Below are 14363 nucleotides of genomic sequence, written 5' to 3'. Positions count from 1 at the left end.
CAGAGAGGCGTACCTGCTGGCCGTGTGCGAACGGGCTGGGATGGGGCGCTGGGTTCCCCCACCCCGACGGCGTTGACCGCCACCACCCTAAACTCATACTCCACCCAGGGGTTGAGGCCCACCGCTGTGGCGCGCGTCATCTGTCCAGGCACAGAATCAGGAACTAGGATTAAAGAAATTTGGAATGGAAACACACATAAATACCCATCTACACACGTTCAGACTGAGAGACACATTCAATTACACTCAGCTTCCGTCAGACAGCAGTTTCTCAAATGCATAGCAGTGCTGAGATTATCTTAAGCCATCAAAGCGATGAAGCCTACATAATCTTCTACTACGTGTTTGTTTAATTGACTACAGTCTTATAAATAAGCAGAACTGTAGCTGTTTCGAGGAGAGTTTGTAGAACTGAGCTTTCAGCATTAACTCAGCATCCACAGACTACACACAGGCCACTATATTAGAAACACCCTGCTTGCTGGTGTACAGTTAGGGCATTTTTCCACTGCACATTCAAAAACAGAGACCAACGAAGCTCACGGTTCTAGTTCTAGTTCATTTTTCACCTGGAACCACTATAATAACCACAGTTAACAATCTCATTTACCTAATTAGCTATCCTGCTTACTAGTTATATTAGTTGAACACTATATATATATATATATATAGTGTTCAACTAATATAACTAGTAAGCAGGATATATATATCCTTAGTAAAGAAAATGGTTCTATATAGAACTATGAGGACTCAAAGAACCCTTTGCATGATTAAACATTTCTTCGCATGGTCAAAAGGTTCTTCAGATTGATGGGGAATGTGCTGTAGATGGCTCTATATAGAACTTTTCCGAAAAAGGTTCTATATGGCATCGAAATGGGTTCTTCTACTTCTACTTTTTGGCACTTTTTCAAAAAGGTTCTATATATGATATATGAACCATCTGCAGCACATTCTCCATCAATCTGAAGAGCACTTTTATGATGCACAGAACCCTTTAATCATGGAAAGGGTTGTTTGAATGCTCATGGTTCTAGAACCATCTTCTTTACTGAAGAGCCCTTGAAGATCCACAATTTTAAGGCATAGCTTATGTCTCCTTAGCGAACTCCTTACAGAGTAATAACCTGTGATCCAGCAAAACAAAGTGTTACCGAAGACAAAAGAGAACATCCTTCTCATCATTCATTAGGTTCTGTTATTAGCAATCTTGAACATGTGCCAAAAACCATAAAAACAGGACCTTTAGTGCTGGACTGACGACCGATGCAAAAAGCACAGTTCAATATTTCAGGCTTTCGGTACTTTGTGCAGAGGAAAAATGTCCAGTAACTGACCAATGATGACTGAGTTAGAGACACATTTTGCAGCAAGAGATGAACTATAGTCTGTTGTTCACATTAACCACTGTTCGAAAGTTTGGAAACACTTCTGTTATTTTATTCAGTAATAACGTAAACAGTGATTGAAATATTACACACTAGTTGTCAGTATATCAATAATATGCTGTCCCCAGATCTGATCACCACATTTCAAATATAAGGCATTCTAGAGTGAAATGTTTTGTAACTTCAGTCTCAACGTTCTAAAGCGTTCTCAGTCATTAGAGAATCATCTACAGCTCTGACTGTCATTCTGGACAGTTCATTTTCGACAGCTTCTTAATAAATAGTTAAGAATAAATAGTGGAAGAATCATAATCGGAAAAGGACTGTGATTAAAACAATTAATTACGATTAGTTTTATTTATATAACTATTATTCTATGTACTTAATATTAAGTAGTTTGTCTTATGTGCTCAAATGTGAGCATTGCAGTATTTATGTATGTCATTTTGCTGTATAAGTGGGCACAATAAGCTTCTTCAGAATGTATTCATTACCGCCAGCAATTCAATAATACTATGAATATTGTGTGATTTCCACAGAGTGAATTCAGACGTCCAGTGAGAGCAACAGCGGCTGCACGTTCCAAAAAATGAAAGTGTATATCATCGCTGTCCAAAGAAAACAGTAAGTTCACAGGAGAAGGCAAATAACATTCTTATCTTTCAATGTAAGTCAATGTAAAGAGATTTAAGAAGTTTTCACGCAATGTAAAGGACGACTGTTGTGTTGAAATGATGTAGAAAAATAAAAACCGCCAAAAATGGAGATACATGTTTTTTTTGGACAGCGACGAAATGCAATGTATATACAGCCAATAGTTCAGCTCCTCCGTTCTCGTTCATACAGCTGGTGGGTTCTTGTTACAGAGGAGGTTCTTGAGAGGAAATGAAACTCCACTTTGCTGCTTTTGTTAGCTGATTTATCCACAGTTCTGCATGAGGACTGTCCAGTGCAGTCTGCTGAAGGTGCTGAAGGTTTTGCTTTAAAGGCCATTTTTAAAGCTGTATTTTAAAGAGAGCGCTGCAATCTTGGATTCTATCACAGCAACGTACAGAGCTCTGCAGCTGGGCTTCGGCCTGCACTACTATGGCGAGGTCAAAAAGTGATATATCGTCTTTACACGCACGTATCTTTAACACTGCAAAACATGGTATTTGGTCAAGTAAAAATGATTTTAAATCTAGTGGACGTGTCTAATATTTCTTATTATGAGATGGTTGTGGACTTATGATCTTATGATCTAGATTATTTATAGATTTTATCTCACCATTATCTGCCACTATAGTGAGATACTTTTACTCAATAACATTACTTAACACAGGTAAAATGTTTGGAAATAAGTTACATAATTTTACATTACGCTTACAACAATCTTAACAGAAGAAATGTTAGATTTATTGACGATTTAAGATCAAGACAAGACACCATTTTTTCAGTGAACAAACTGATTTTATAATATTGTAAACAGTGATTCCAAAATTTTGAACAACAGTACGGAATACAGTAAATCACAGAGAAGAGTATATTCTATAAAGTGGGCTATAAAGTAAGCAAGCAGCCTGTGAGTAGAAGGTAGACGTTCCTAATAAAGTGGACAGTGAATGCATATGTGACTGCGTTTATATGAGAGCGCCGTACCTGTTCTGACAGCCTGCCAGCCGACGGAGAAAGCAGTGCGGGCTTGCACTATGTAGAGGGTAACAGGGCTGTGGTTGTCAGAGCCGGGGCCCCACGAGATCTGAGCCGTCCTGTCCGTGACTTCCCCCACCAGCACCCCCTCCGGGGCACCAGGGGGCCCTGTCAACACCAGCGCCAGAAAGAGACCAGGAGGACACTAACTTAAAAAAACAAAACAAAGAAGAAGAAAAAAAACCCCACTGCGTCTCATCACCCGGAGAAGGGCACGGCAAGGTTACTAAAAGTCTCCTGCAAAGTGAGACGAGGCCAGCCTCAAAAGGCACAGAGGCTTTATTATTCACAGGCCGAACGCCGGGACCCTTCATGTGGTGATGGAAACACAAAAGGTCCGAGGAGCACGGAGCCGGGAATTAATGCATCGATTCCAGACGCTCCGCGAGTCATTATTTCACAGGCCGAATTGTCAGATAAAACAGAAATAGCACAATGATGCAAAGAAGGGTGGGGGACCTTTTTAATTTATCATTTAATAAACGCTCAAAGGACTGCTGGAATACTAACTAACTACTGGAGGAGCGGCCCGTACCTCTGACGATCAGGTCGGCCGCGGCCGAGACGCTGTCCACCGCCGTGTGCACCATACACACGTACTTCCCCGAGTGCTTCAGCTGAATGTTGCGGACCATGAGGTCACCGGATGATCCCTGGTGATAAAAACAGGAGCGGAATAAGGTCTCGCCGAGGTTAATGTAACTTTCACAAAGTGAAACGAATGCGTTACAACAGACGACGAGGGAGCGTTTGCAGGGCCGCTGCTGTCACCTAATCTCCACTTTGATCAGCTCTGAAGACCAGCACTGCGCTCCCCAAAAGCTTTCCCTACGTAACCACCTTATACAGCAGAGCCAGAGTTCAGAATGATAATGACGCATAATGATGATTGTTACGCAATGATGCGGTAAAAAACTGTCATTAGAAAAAATGCTATAAAACGTCATTGAAACAAAAATGTATCCGAAGAGTTTTGCTGGTACGTTTTTCATAGCCTTAGAGACATTCCGATCTTCTGCTACAGTGTTTTACATTTGACACAGAGACAAAAATAAACAGTGAAGTATTTACACAGAAATGAGCAAAAGTTTTAAGCACCTGAGAAAATCAGGTTTAAAAAATCTACAGTTGAAGCCAAAAGTTTACATAAATCGCTGCTTTGCATACAGATGCTTATGGTACCTTCAGTCGTTTGGAAACTGCGCCTAAGGAGGAACCAGACTCACGGACAGCCACTATTATATTCCTAAGGATTCAAGGGCACTGGCTCTAAAACTAGGCCCCCTAAAAACGGCCTCTAAATATACTGTAAAAAATGGCTCGTCAGTTCAATCTAGAAAAAATTACTTAATTTAGTATCAAGTAGCCGAACTAGTTTTATTTAACTCAAAGAAATACTTTGAATAAAAGAATCATTCATTCAAAGTACACATTTATGTTGAATAAAACTAGTGAATTTACTTCCACATGAAGTAGTTTTTTAGGTTGAATTGTTGAGACATGTTTTACAGTGTAAAGCTGCACTCTCAATTAACCTTTAATTATGACTACTGGCCAATCAGAAGCTTCTAAAAGATACGACATCAATTTGGGGAATTTTTGAACTGTTTAAAGACTCAATTGTTAGTTCAATTCTTTTATTCAACGTAATTCTTTGAGTTGAACAAAACTAATTGAACTGCTTGTTACCACATGAAGTAATTTTTTAGGTTGAACTGATTTTTTACAGGGTATGAAAACTCCAGACTGACTGGAAATCTGAAGCTGAAATAAGTCTGTCTTTACTCGGTTGTTTTAAAAATTATCTCTGCTGTGAACAAAGTAGAGGCCCTAATTGACTTGGCAAAAGAAACATATGGTAACATGCAATGAGTGAAGTTGTGAAAAGCTGAGTTTGAATGTCTTCAGCCGAGGAGTATGTAATTGGCCTGTATTTGTCTGGTCAGTAAGTGTTTATTTGTTCAGAAAAACACTAATATTAGAATAAATACACACATAACTATAAATGTATAAATACTACAATAACTACAAAAGCAGTGATTTTATGTCAATGTGTCATTTAACTACTTCCAAACCTCTCCTGGAGGAAGCTCAGTATTATTTGTAGTTTTCATTCAAAACCTGCTTTGTCTAATCAGTACTTCATTATGTTAAATCAAGTGTGCAGGTGATGGAATTAAACAAATCCATGTAATGGCGGGAGGTGTCCAGGAGAAATCTGGAACCAAACTTTGTTCTTCAGACTAGCTCACAAGATATGCATACTTTGTTAGCCCCCTTTTACCCTGTTCTTCAGTGGTCAGGACCCCCATGGACCCTCACAGAGCAGGTACTATTTGGCTGGTGGGTCACTCTCAGCACTGCAGTAACACTGACGTGGTGGTGGTGTGTTAGTGTGTGTTGTGCTGGTACGAGTGGATCAGACACAGCAGTGCTGCTGGAGTTTTTAAACACTGTGTCCGCTCACTGTCCACTCTATTAGACACTCCTACCTTGTCAGTCCACTTTGTAGATGTAAAGTCAGAGATGATAGCTCATCTGCTGCTGCACAGTTTGTGTTGGTCATCCTCTAGTCCTTCATCAGTGGTCACAGGACGCTGCCCACAGGACGCTGTTGGCTGGATATTTTTGTTTGGTGGACTATTCTCAGTCCAGCAGCGACACTGAGGTGTTTAAGAACTCCAGCAGCACTGCTGTGTCTGATCCACTCAGACCAGCATAACACACACTAACACACCACCACCATGTCAGTGTTACTGCAGTGCTGAGAATGATCCACCACCCACATAGTACCTGCTCTGTGAGGGTCCATGGGGGTCCTGACCACTGAAGAACAGGGTAAAAGGGGGCTAACAAAGTATCAGAGAAACAGATGGACTACAGTCTGTAACTGTAGAACTACAAAGTGCACCTATATAGTAAGTGGAGCTGATAAAATGGACAATGAGCGTAGAAACAAGGAGGTGGTCAGAATGTTATGCCTGATCGGTGTATATACTATAGCCTCTTTGAGGAATCTAAAATAGAAGATAGTTTTGATTTATTTAGCACTTATTTTGATCTCTAAAAAAAATTCCATATGTGTTTTTTTGTAGATTTGATGTGCACATTGTATAATGAAACCGTTATATTAGTAGGTGTGTCTAAACTTTTGATTCTTATTGTCAGTACCTAGGCTGGTCGGCTTTTTGCTTTCAGCCCTGCAACCGAGGGAAGGGCTCATCCTCCTCAGCTAGACTAGGCTAGACGAGGGATGGTCTAGCCTCCTCAGCTAGACGAGAATAGGCCAGACCCATCTGGTGTGGAGCCACTCTGCACTCTCTAGAGAATTACTGGTGGAATGAGAAAAAGCTCCATGAATGAGCCAGACAGTGGAAGTGTAGCCCCTCCTGCATGCTGAGGTTTTTCAAGCTTCTCTGCATGAAGCAAATCTTGTAATCAGAAAGATTTGCGCTCTGCCACTCTCCGAACAGCCAGGTGCACTTGTTCTCCACATCCCCGACCGCCAAAAAAACAGAAGCTAAAAAAGAGCATCAAGAGGGCTCAGGGTTTTGGCGCCGCACGCAAGCGTTTCAGAAAAGAAATGGGAGTAGCATGTAAAAGTGTTACGGTACGGTGCTTCTCCAACACTCCAACACCGCTTCTCCAGACACGTACCCCTCCAATCATCTCGAAGTGATCGTGTCTGCTGAAGTCGACGAGCTTCCCGTTGAAGAACCACTTGAAGGTGGGGTCCACGCTGGAGTCCCTGGAGACCTCGCACGGCAGGACGATGCTTTCGCCCACCGTGGCATCCATACTTAATGGAGGAACCGTAATCTTGGTCGGCTCTGTTGAAAACAGAAGAATAGTGAAATAAAGGAAAAGTTCATTCTCTTTTTGATTTGAAGTTATTTTGGTAACACTTTTCTTAAAGGGTGTCTACATCATACATTCATACCATCATACATAAACACTCCGTAACATGCTCATTAATGTTTACATCAACATTCATGAAGTATATGTTTTACATGACATTAATATGGACTACTGTATCATTTTACTAAAAGTCCTCATTTTTTATTTTGAAAAATTGTACTATTTTCAGTGAAACTCCTCATTTCTGTTTTTACCCCTTTGGAGAGAAAGTGCATTGACACTCAGGCACTTTTTGCCTAAACTTTCAACTTATTTTTAAATATTCTTTTTTCTTAAGGATTTGTATTTTACACTTTTTACACTCTGTGTCTTCTTTAAAATATATATATATATATATATATATATATATATATATATATATATATATATATATATATATATATATATATTTGCCATACTACAAAGTATAATGAAGTTATAGCTGCCATTCGTCCAGTGACAGGTGGTAACTCTTTGATGTTCCCCTCTCAGGGTGGCGATAATTTTTTTTTGTGTCATTATCTTGCTGCATGATGAAGTTCCTCTTGACTTGATTGAATTTATTTCTCTGTAAACTGGCAGACAGAATGTTTCTGTAGACGTCTGAACTAATTTCACTGCTACCATCATAAGCTACATCATCCAGAAGCAACAGTGCAAGCCCAAGCCACGACACTACCTCCACCATGCTTCACTGATGAGCTTGTCTGTTTTGGGTCATGAGCTGATCCCTTCTTTCTCCACAGTTGGGCCTTTCCATCACTTTGGTTTTCAGTTTTGTGGCTCATTCTCTGTATTTATTTCTGAATTCCAACTTAGCCTTCCAATTATCACTGCTAAGGAGTTGGTTGTACCTTTATAGTCTCTATATTTGTGCTGTTAAAGTCAAACGGTGGATTGTGATACTGCCCTGTGGAGGGTGTTGATGATGTCACTGACTGTTGTTTTGAGGTTTTTATTCTTACCTCTCACTCATATTTCTCTCATCAACTACTGTAGTTTTTCCTTGGCCGACTTGTTCAATGTCTGGATGTTTGTGTACTGGTAGTTTTTGTCTTTTTTCAGGATATTCCAAATTGTTGGACAGGCTATGTTCAGTGCTTGTGCAACAGCTTTGATCACTTTTCTCAGCTTCAAAGTGGCTTGCTTTTTTCTCATTGATAGCTCTCCGGTCTTCATGTTAGTTATCTTTTTTTTTAACAGCAGCAGCCTTTACAGGTAAAACCCAGGGCTCAAACTAACATTCAGAGCTATTACTTACATGATCAATCTAACAGGGCACACCTGGGCAGCAATAAACACCCAAAATGGGTGGGTTCAAGTTGTTGATGTAAATATCAGGAAATAAAGCTGAAACTTTGATCTATCATCTCATATTCATCTTTTGATCTCAAAACAAAATCACTTCAGCGTATACATAGACCCTGTATATGCACATACAGACCCTGTAAGGGGTTAAGGCCCGATAAAAAACATAAGCAGCACTCAGATAGTGTAGTGTATTTCTTTAAAATGACATCAGTCTCAGTTTAATCTTGCAGCACAGAGCTTTACGTCACCACCACAGACACTCTTTCTGATTAACTGACCTCAAACAGCTGCATGCAGACACCATGTCCAACTGAAACCAAACTAATGTTGTGAGATGTAATGTTTTATTGATACAGCCTCCCGACCTGAATAATTCAGCTCTGAGCAACTCCATATCCGACAAGAAAGAAGAAGAAGTAACATGCATATGTAAAAACCATCAAACCCTCAGTTATTATGGACGCAAAACAGAAGAAAAAAGTGCAGCAGCAGCGTTTTTTTTTTAAATTAAGCATGCACAGGACTGAGGAATGAGAGGAGAAGAAAAATCTGCCCCCAATACTACAGATGGCAGAGGCTTTCCTCACACCGCCGCTTTGACCAATAACTCACCGCTGACAAAACCCCGGATGAGTTATTCCTCTGTCAAACCCGGCAGGAACATAAAACAACTATATATTTCATTATCAATTTCATGCTTGGGTTAGTCATATTTTTCTCTGCTTCTCCTTGTCCAGGTTTAAGGTGTCCGCTTTGAAAAGGGGGGATTTTTTTTGGTTTGGAAAAACGTACCTTTGACCACCAGCGTTCCCGTGCTGCTAGCTGTCCCGAAAGGGTTGCGGGCCACACAAGTGTACCTGCCGGCATCGGATTCGCTCGCGTTGGTGATCCGGAGGGTGCCATCCTCCATGATGGTCCATCTGTGGAAGGAAACGGGAACAGACAAAGCAAATGTCACCCTCTTTTGTGAGCATGGCACAGTTTCAGCACTGAGAAACAAAACAGCAGTCGTTCGGAAGCTTCTCTGAAGGTCACAGTAATTTAAGGTTAAAATAGAACGGCTCCTGGGTGGTGCACCCGTCTAAGCACTGGCCATATCTTCAGGAAATCATGAATCCGCATTCATGCCACAGCCATCTGTGGCTGAGAGCCCACGACAGTGTGATTTGGTCTCTCTGGGTGGGTAGGATGGTCCTCCTGGCCCCCCCATCTCTTAGAGTGTTGCTAGGAAATATAGGCGTCTGTTTGCAGACATAACAAAATAAGCAGTTAGCTTCGTCCTCCAAGCGTGTTAAGCTGTCCAGTGACATTGGAGCCAGATGTGATCTTATAATGAAAACATCTGGGGACAACCAAGAAGAATTTTGGGCTAAATGTGGGTGGGTTACTAATCCAATCCAACAGTAGGAGGCGATGGTGCGAGGACAGACAACAGGTCTGTCGCTAGCACATGGATGTAACGTGAGGTAGCATGGCTGAAAAATCCCCCCAAAAACTCCAACTAAATACAGGTGAAAAATCCCCCCCAAAAATAAAGTTTATGTGGAAAGCTTCCCTAAAAAACCCTAAAAAATCTGATGAACTGAGATCAAACCTGCACAATTTACCGTTTGTTGTTTGCTATTTGTTGTTTGCATTGTTATCACAATGCAATATGCAAATCAGCCTTCTATCCATTTACAATGCAATGATGATGTTTCAGTTGAGATTCTGTGAGTGTTTTGATGACTTAGGGTATTCTACAGGTAGCTAATCATAACAATAATTTTTATTTATATAGTTTCATATTTTAAAATTGCAGCTCATAGTGCTTTACAATGTAAAAACAGCAGAGGATGAAGAGAAAAAATATAAAAATGCAACAAATAAAAGCAATAGCAGAAAAGGGGGTATATAAATAATAATTAAACTTAAAATTAAAATGCACAAGATAAAAATATAAACCTATAAAACTACAATAAAAACACAACTAATAAGAAAGTAAAAGGAATATTCTAGTAAAAACAAGGGAAACTATTAAAAAAAACTAGTTAAATGCTGAAGTAAAGAAATATGTTTTTAACTGTTTCTTGAAAACATTGACAGAAGGAGCCTGACGGATGTTTATTGGTAACATGTTCCAGATCTTTGGTGCATAAAAACAGAAGGTTATCTCTGCTCTTTTAAAGCTTCATATGTGGAATATAGAGAAGTAGAACTAGATGATCTTAAAGCTCGACTTGGAACATCATCTATCAGCACTCAGCAATGTAGGAAAGCGCTAAACCATTAAGACATTTAAACACTAGTAGTAAAATTTTATAGTCAATTCTAAAGGAAACAGGCAGCCAGTGGAGCGAAGATAGAACTGGTCTAATATGGTCTTGTTTTCTAGTCCGCATTAATATTCTTGCTGTCCTACGAACAAAGCATTACAGCACTCAAGTCGAGAAAACACAAAGGCTGACAACAGGAGAAGCAAAACGTAGCTGAACTCTCTCTGTGTACAGCGTAGCTGTGGCCAAATACAGCCCTTTAATAAAGCACGACAAAATGTGCACCAGCTGTGCCTGTTTTAATAGTGGTAAATGCTACAATATTTATTGTACATGGTTCATATTTCAGATTGTTCTAGAAACATTACAGCGCTGGTTGAAAACACTCTGCAGTACGAACAGCATGCCTGTACAAAAAGCCTTTTTCACACCACAGTCAGGTTTCAGATATCAGACAAAACAGCTTCAGGTCTGGGGAAAAACATTAAAATCATGTCTCAAAAGAGCAAAAGAGTTTCAAACAGCCTCAAAGTACATGACTTTGGAGAAAAAGGTAATAAGCTAAGTGACCACAAACACAACTGTGTCCTTTCTTACTAGACTAGTACTAGTACTAGTCTAGTAGACTAGTACTAGTTACTTAAACTAGTAAAAAGCAGTAAAAATTTATAGTGGATTCTAAAGGACACAGGCAGCCAGTGGAGTGGAGAAGCTAAAGCTGCTCTAATATGGTCTTGTTTTCTAGTCTGTGTTAATAGTCTTGCGGCTGCATTTTGCAATTGTACTTTGTTTGTTGTACTCATAGGACGTCCTATGAACAAAGCAGTACAGTAGTCAAGTCGAGACAATCTAAGAACTGTTAGACAAACATCTCTTTGTGTACGGCGTGGCTGTGGCCAACTACAGCCCTTTAATAAAGCACAACAACTTGTGCACCAGCTGTGCCTGTTTTAAAAGCGGTAAACGCTACAGTACTTGTTCAGCATGTATCAGATTGTTCTAGAAATCTGACAGCGCTGGTTAAAAACACTCATGCCTGTATTAACAGCTTAACTGTACAAAACTCTATATTATGCACATTTTATGTATCTTCACACCAACAGCCTCAGATATCAGACAAAACAGCTTCAGATATCAGACAGTGCAGGTCTGGGGAAATCATTTGAGTAAAATCATGTCTCAGCTCTGTACAAAGGAGCAAAAGAGTTTCAAACAGCCTCAAACTCAATGACTTTGGGAAAAAAAGTCAATAAGCTAAATGGCCACAAACACAATTGTGTCCTTTCTTGCTAGTTTAATTACAGCTTTGTGGCCAAATTAAAGATGACATCACACTACGACCACAGCTTTTACTGAATTGCGCTGTTATGTTCTTTTAATTGCCAAAGATTAAGCTTCAACTTACGCACTCTGAGACTGTCACAAAATGACTTCATGAAAAGATAAAATTCCTCATTTTCCAGGCTCTGTATTGGATTTTGAGAAAATAAAACAATAACTATGAGGCTAAAAAGCACAGACTCTGCTTTAATGTTAGGGTAATTACATCAGCACTGAGTGAACCATCTAGGAATCCAACTCTTTCTCCAGCCTTCATGAGCTGAATTAGTGTAGACACCGTGTACCGCTCAGGCACTCTAGGACCGGTTTGCTCCTCCTGGATTAACTGGTCTTAACATTCTGAGCATCAGAGCCCTGAAAGAGGTGTTAGATTGACTGTACAGGCAGAACGAAGCACCGCTGGGAAAACTCAACATGTCCACTGACACATACAGTCATTCTCTGATGCTGGATTTGAAGCCTTGCTTTAATGATGCAAGGAGCCTGAAACTTCACCCCATCCTCCATTCGCTAACGACAGGCTTAAAGCAGCCCAGCTTGGTTTAACATCTCTGGAGGGAAAAATAACTACCCGCCTTGTTTTCTCTCCATGAGTAGAAGAGAATCTGAATCATCATCATTCAGAGCGAGAACTCATCCCCCTTCACCTCATACAGTTCAGGTCCCGAGAGGACAGAGAGAGTCAGCCTCACTCCAAAGCAGGTCCTTACCTGTAGCCTTATCCATGGACTCTTTCTGCAGGCCCCCTAGTGGCCATTTCGCCAAATGGAAATCGACTAGGACATTTTTAATTAACACGTGTTGAGCAGCTAGTGAGCAATTAGGTGTGAAAGAGGAGGGGCGAGAACCTCCTGCTGCGGAAACCATTCTTCTCCACAAAGTGCAGCTTTATTTACGTCAAACAATCCCGTAGAACTGACACAATAATAATAATAATAGCACTACACCATTTTTGATTTCTTGTTTAAAACGCTTCAGTTTGTATTTATATGTTTTTTGCCTTTTTTCTATTGTTACTTTTATTTGTTGGACTTTTTTATTAATTGTTATATTCTTGATTATCCTTTTACTTAATCTTTACGTTCTCTGTGTTTTTAATTATCTTTCTCTGTTGCTTTTACTGTAAAGCACTTTGAGCTGCATTTAATGTATGAAAAGTGCTATGTAAACAAAGACGTCTTCTTCTTTTTCTTCTTCTTATTATTATTACTACACAATAAGAAGACTTAAATGATGACTTGCTCGCTCACCTGTGAAGACGTCCAGTTTGCTCCCAGTTTTGTTAATCATAGAAATTTCCATCAAAATATATTCCATCAGTGTTATGTTATTAAAAGTGAGAAATGAGTAATGCAACCACTGAGGGTCCTCCAAAAAAGCAGAAACAGCATTTTATAACTTCTGTAATTTATATATGCTATATATATTTTATATAGCTTCTGTAAAATGGGGTTAGCTAACATAACATAAACACTGAAAGCCAGCTCCAAAAAATGTGTTATACATTTGCTTTACACATTATTAAAAACACAAACCTTGTACTTCCACTCACTGACCACTTTATGACCTACATCAACCCGCCAACTTTACTGTATAGAGGTAAATTCTTCACTGAGTTGACCACAGGGTCTCTGTTGACCACTCTCAGCACCGCAGTGACACTGATATGAGTGTAGGCACAACGGCCCTGATGAGTTATCCTTCAGGAATCAAGAGTTATTACTTCTGTTTTACTGTACTATTCAAATGTAGTTACAGAATTAATGATAAAGTGAGCAAAACAATTACATTAACATTCAATTTACATTCTGTTACAACTGCAAGTCGGACTTTTCCCTGTTTATTTTGATGTGAAAAATGTGATAAAAATGTAAAGGAAGTATTTTCTGTCCTGTATGCACAACAGTAACAGTAACGCTAACACCTACTAAACTAAAACATCTCCTCTACCGACAAACATATACAATCATATTGGATTCAAATAAAAAAATGGATCAGCACCAGACAGATGTTTAGATTTGATATTTCAAATAAATATTTGAGTGTTTATTGTGCTACAGAAAAAAATGTTTGGGTGATGCTGGATGACTGCAGTAAAATATCTACATTTCATTTATGTTACTGCACAGAAATAAATATTGTATATGATAATTCTCTACAGTATTGTCACACATCCCTCTGACCCTGCTTCCTCTATGGACCTGTTCCATGTAATGATTGTTTGGTATAGATACTATTTAAGCCCAGGCTTTAGTTTAGCGTGCATCGTAGCCTATTTCTGGATTTTTGACTTTGTCTTTTTGCATAACCCCTTTCTGGATCTTGTTTGCTTGAACCTGTCTTTGTTATGCTTTGTATCTGTTTTTTTTCCTGGATCTGACATTTGCCTGTTTTTTGATAACGATTGTGCCTCACATCCCAATCAGTAAAGCCTCATCTTCTCTTTTCTGACTAGAGAAGTGCAAATCCAGGTAGACTTAGT

General features: G+C 39.6%; 1 protein-coding gene across 2 annotated transcripts in view; it reads right to left on the bottom strand.

Annotated features, from left to right (window-relative positions):
• Window positions 1-14363, bottom strand: part of LOC118807609 (contactin-4) — a 90371-nt gene that overhangs the window by 33047 nt on the left and 42961 nt on the right. Inside the window, exons 10-14 of one of the 2 annotated variants that reach the window (XM_036569645.1) lie at window positions 9078-9205; window positions 6735-6907; window positions 3613-3730; window positions 3027-3185; window positions 14-163 (exon numbers count right to left, since the gene is read on the bottom strand). In XM_036569645.1, coding sequence (XP_036425538.1) covers window positions 14-163; window positions 3027-3185; window positions 3613-3730; window positions 6735-6907; window positions 9078-9205 — 728 coding nt within the window. Of the gene's footprint in view, window positions 1-13; window positions 164-3026; window positions 3186-3612; window positions 3731-6728; window positions 6908-9077; window positions 9206-14363 lie in introns of both variants that reach the window. The other variant, XM_036569646.1, reaches the window with a different exon arrangement.

The sequence above is a fragment of the Colossoma macropomum genome, unplaced genomic scaffold (assembly GCF_904425465.1).
Source record: "Colossoma macropomum unplaced genomic scaffold, Colossoma_macropomum, whole genome shotgun sequence".
Taxonomy (NCBI): domain Eukaryota; kingdom Metazoa; phylum Chordata; class Actinopteri; order Characiformes; family Serrasalmidae; genus Colossoma; species Colossoma macropomum.
This window is presented reverse-complemented; position numbering and strand designations above follow the sequence as displayed.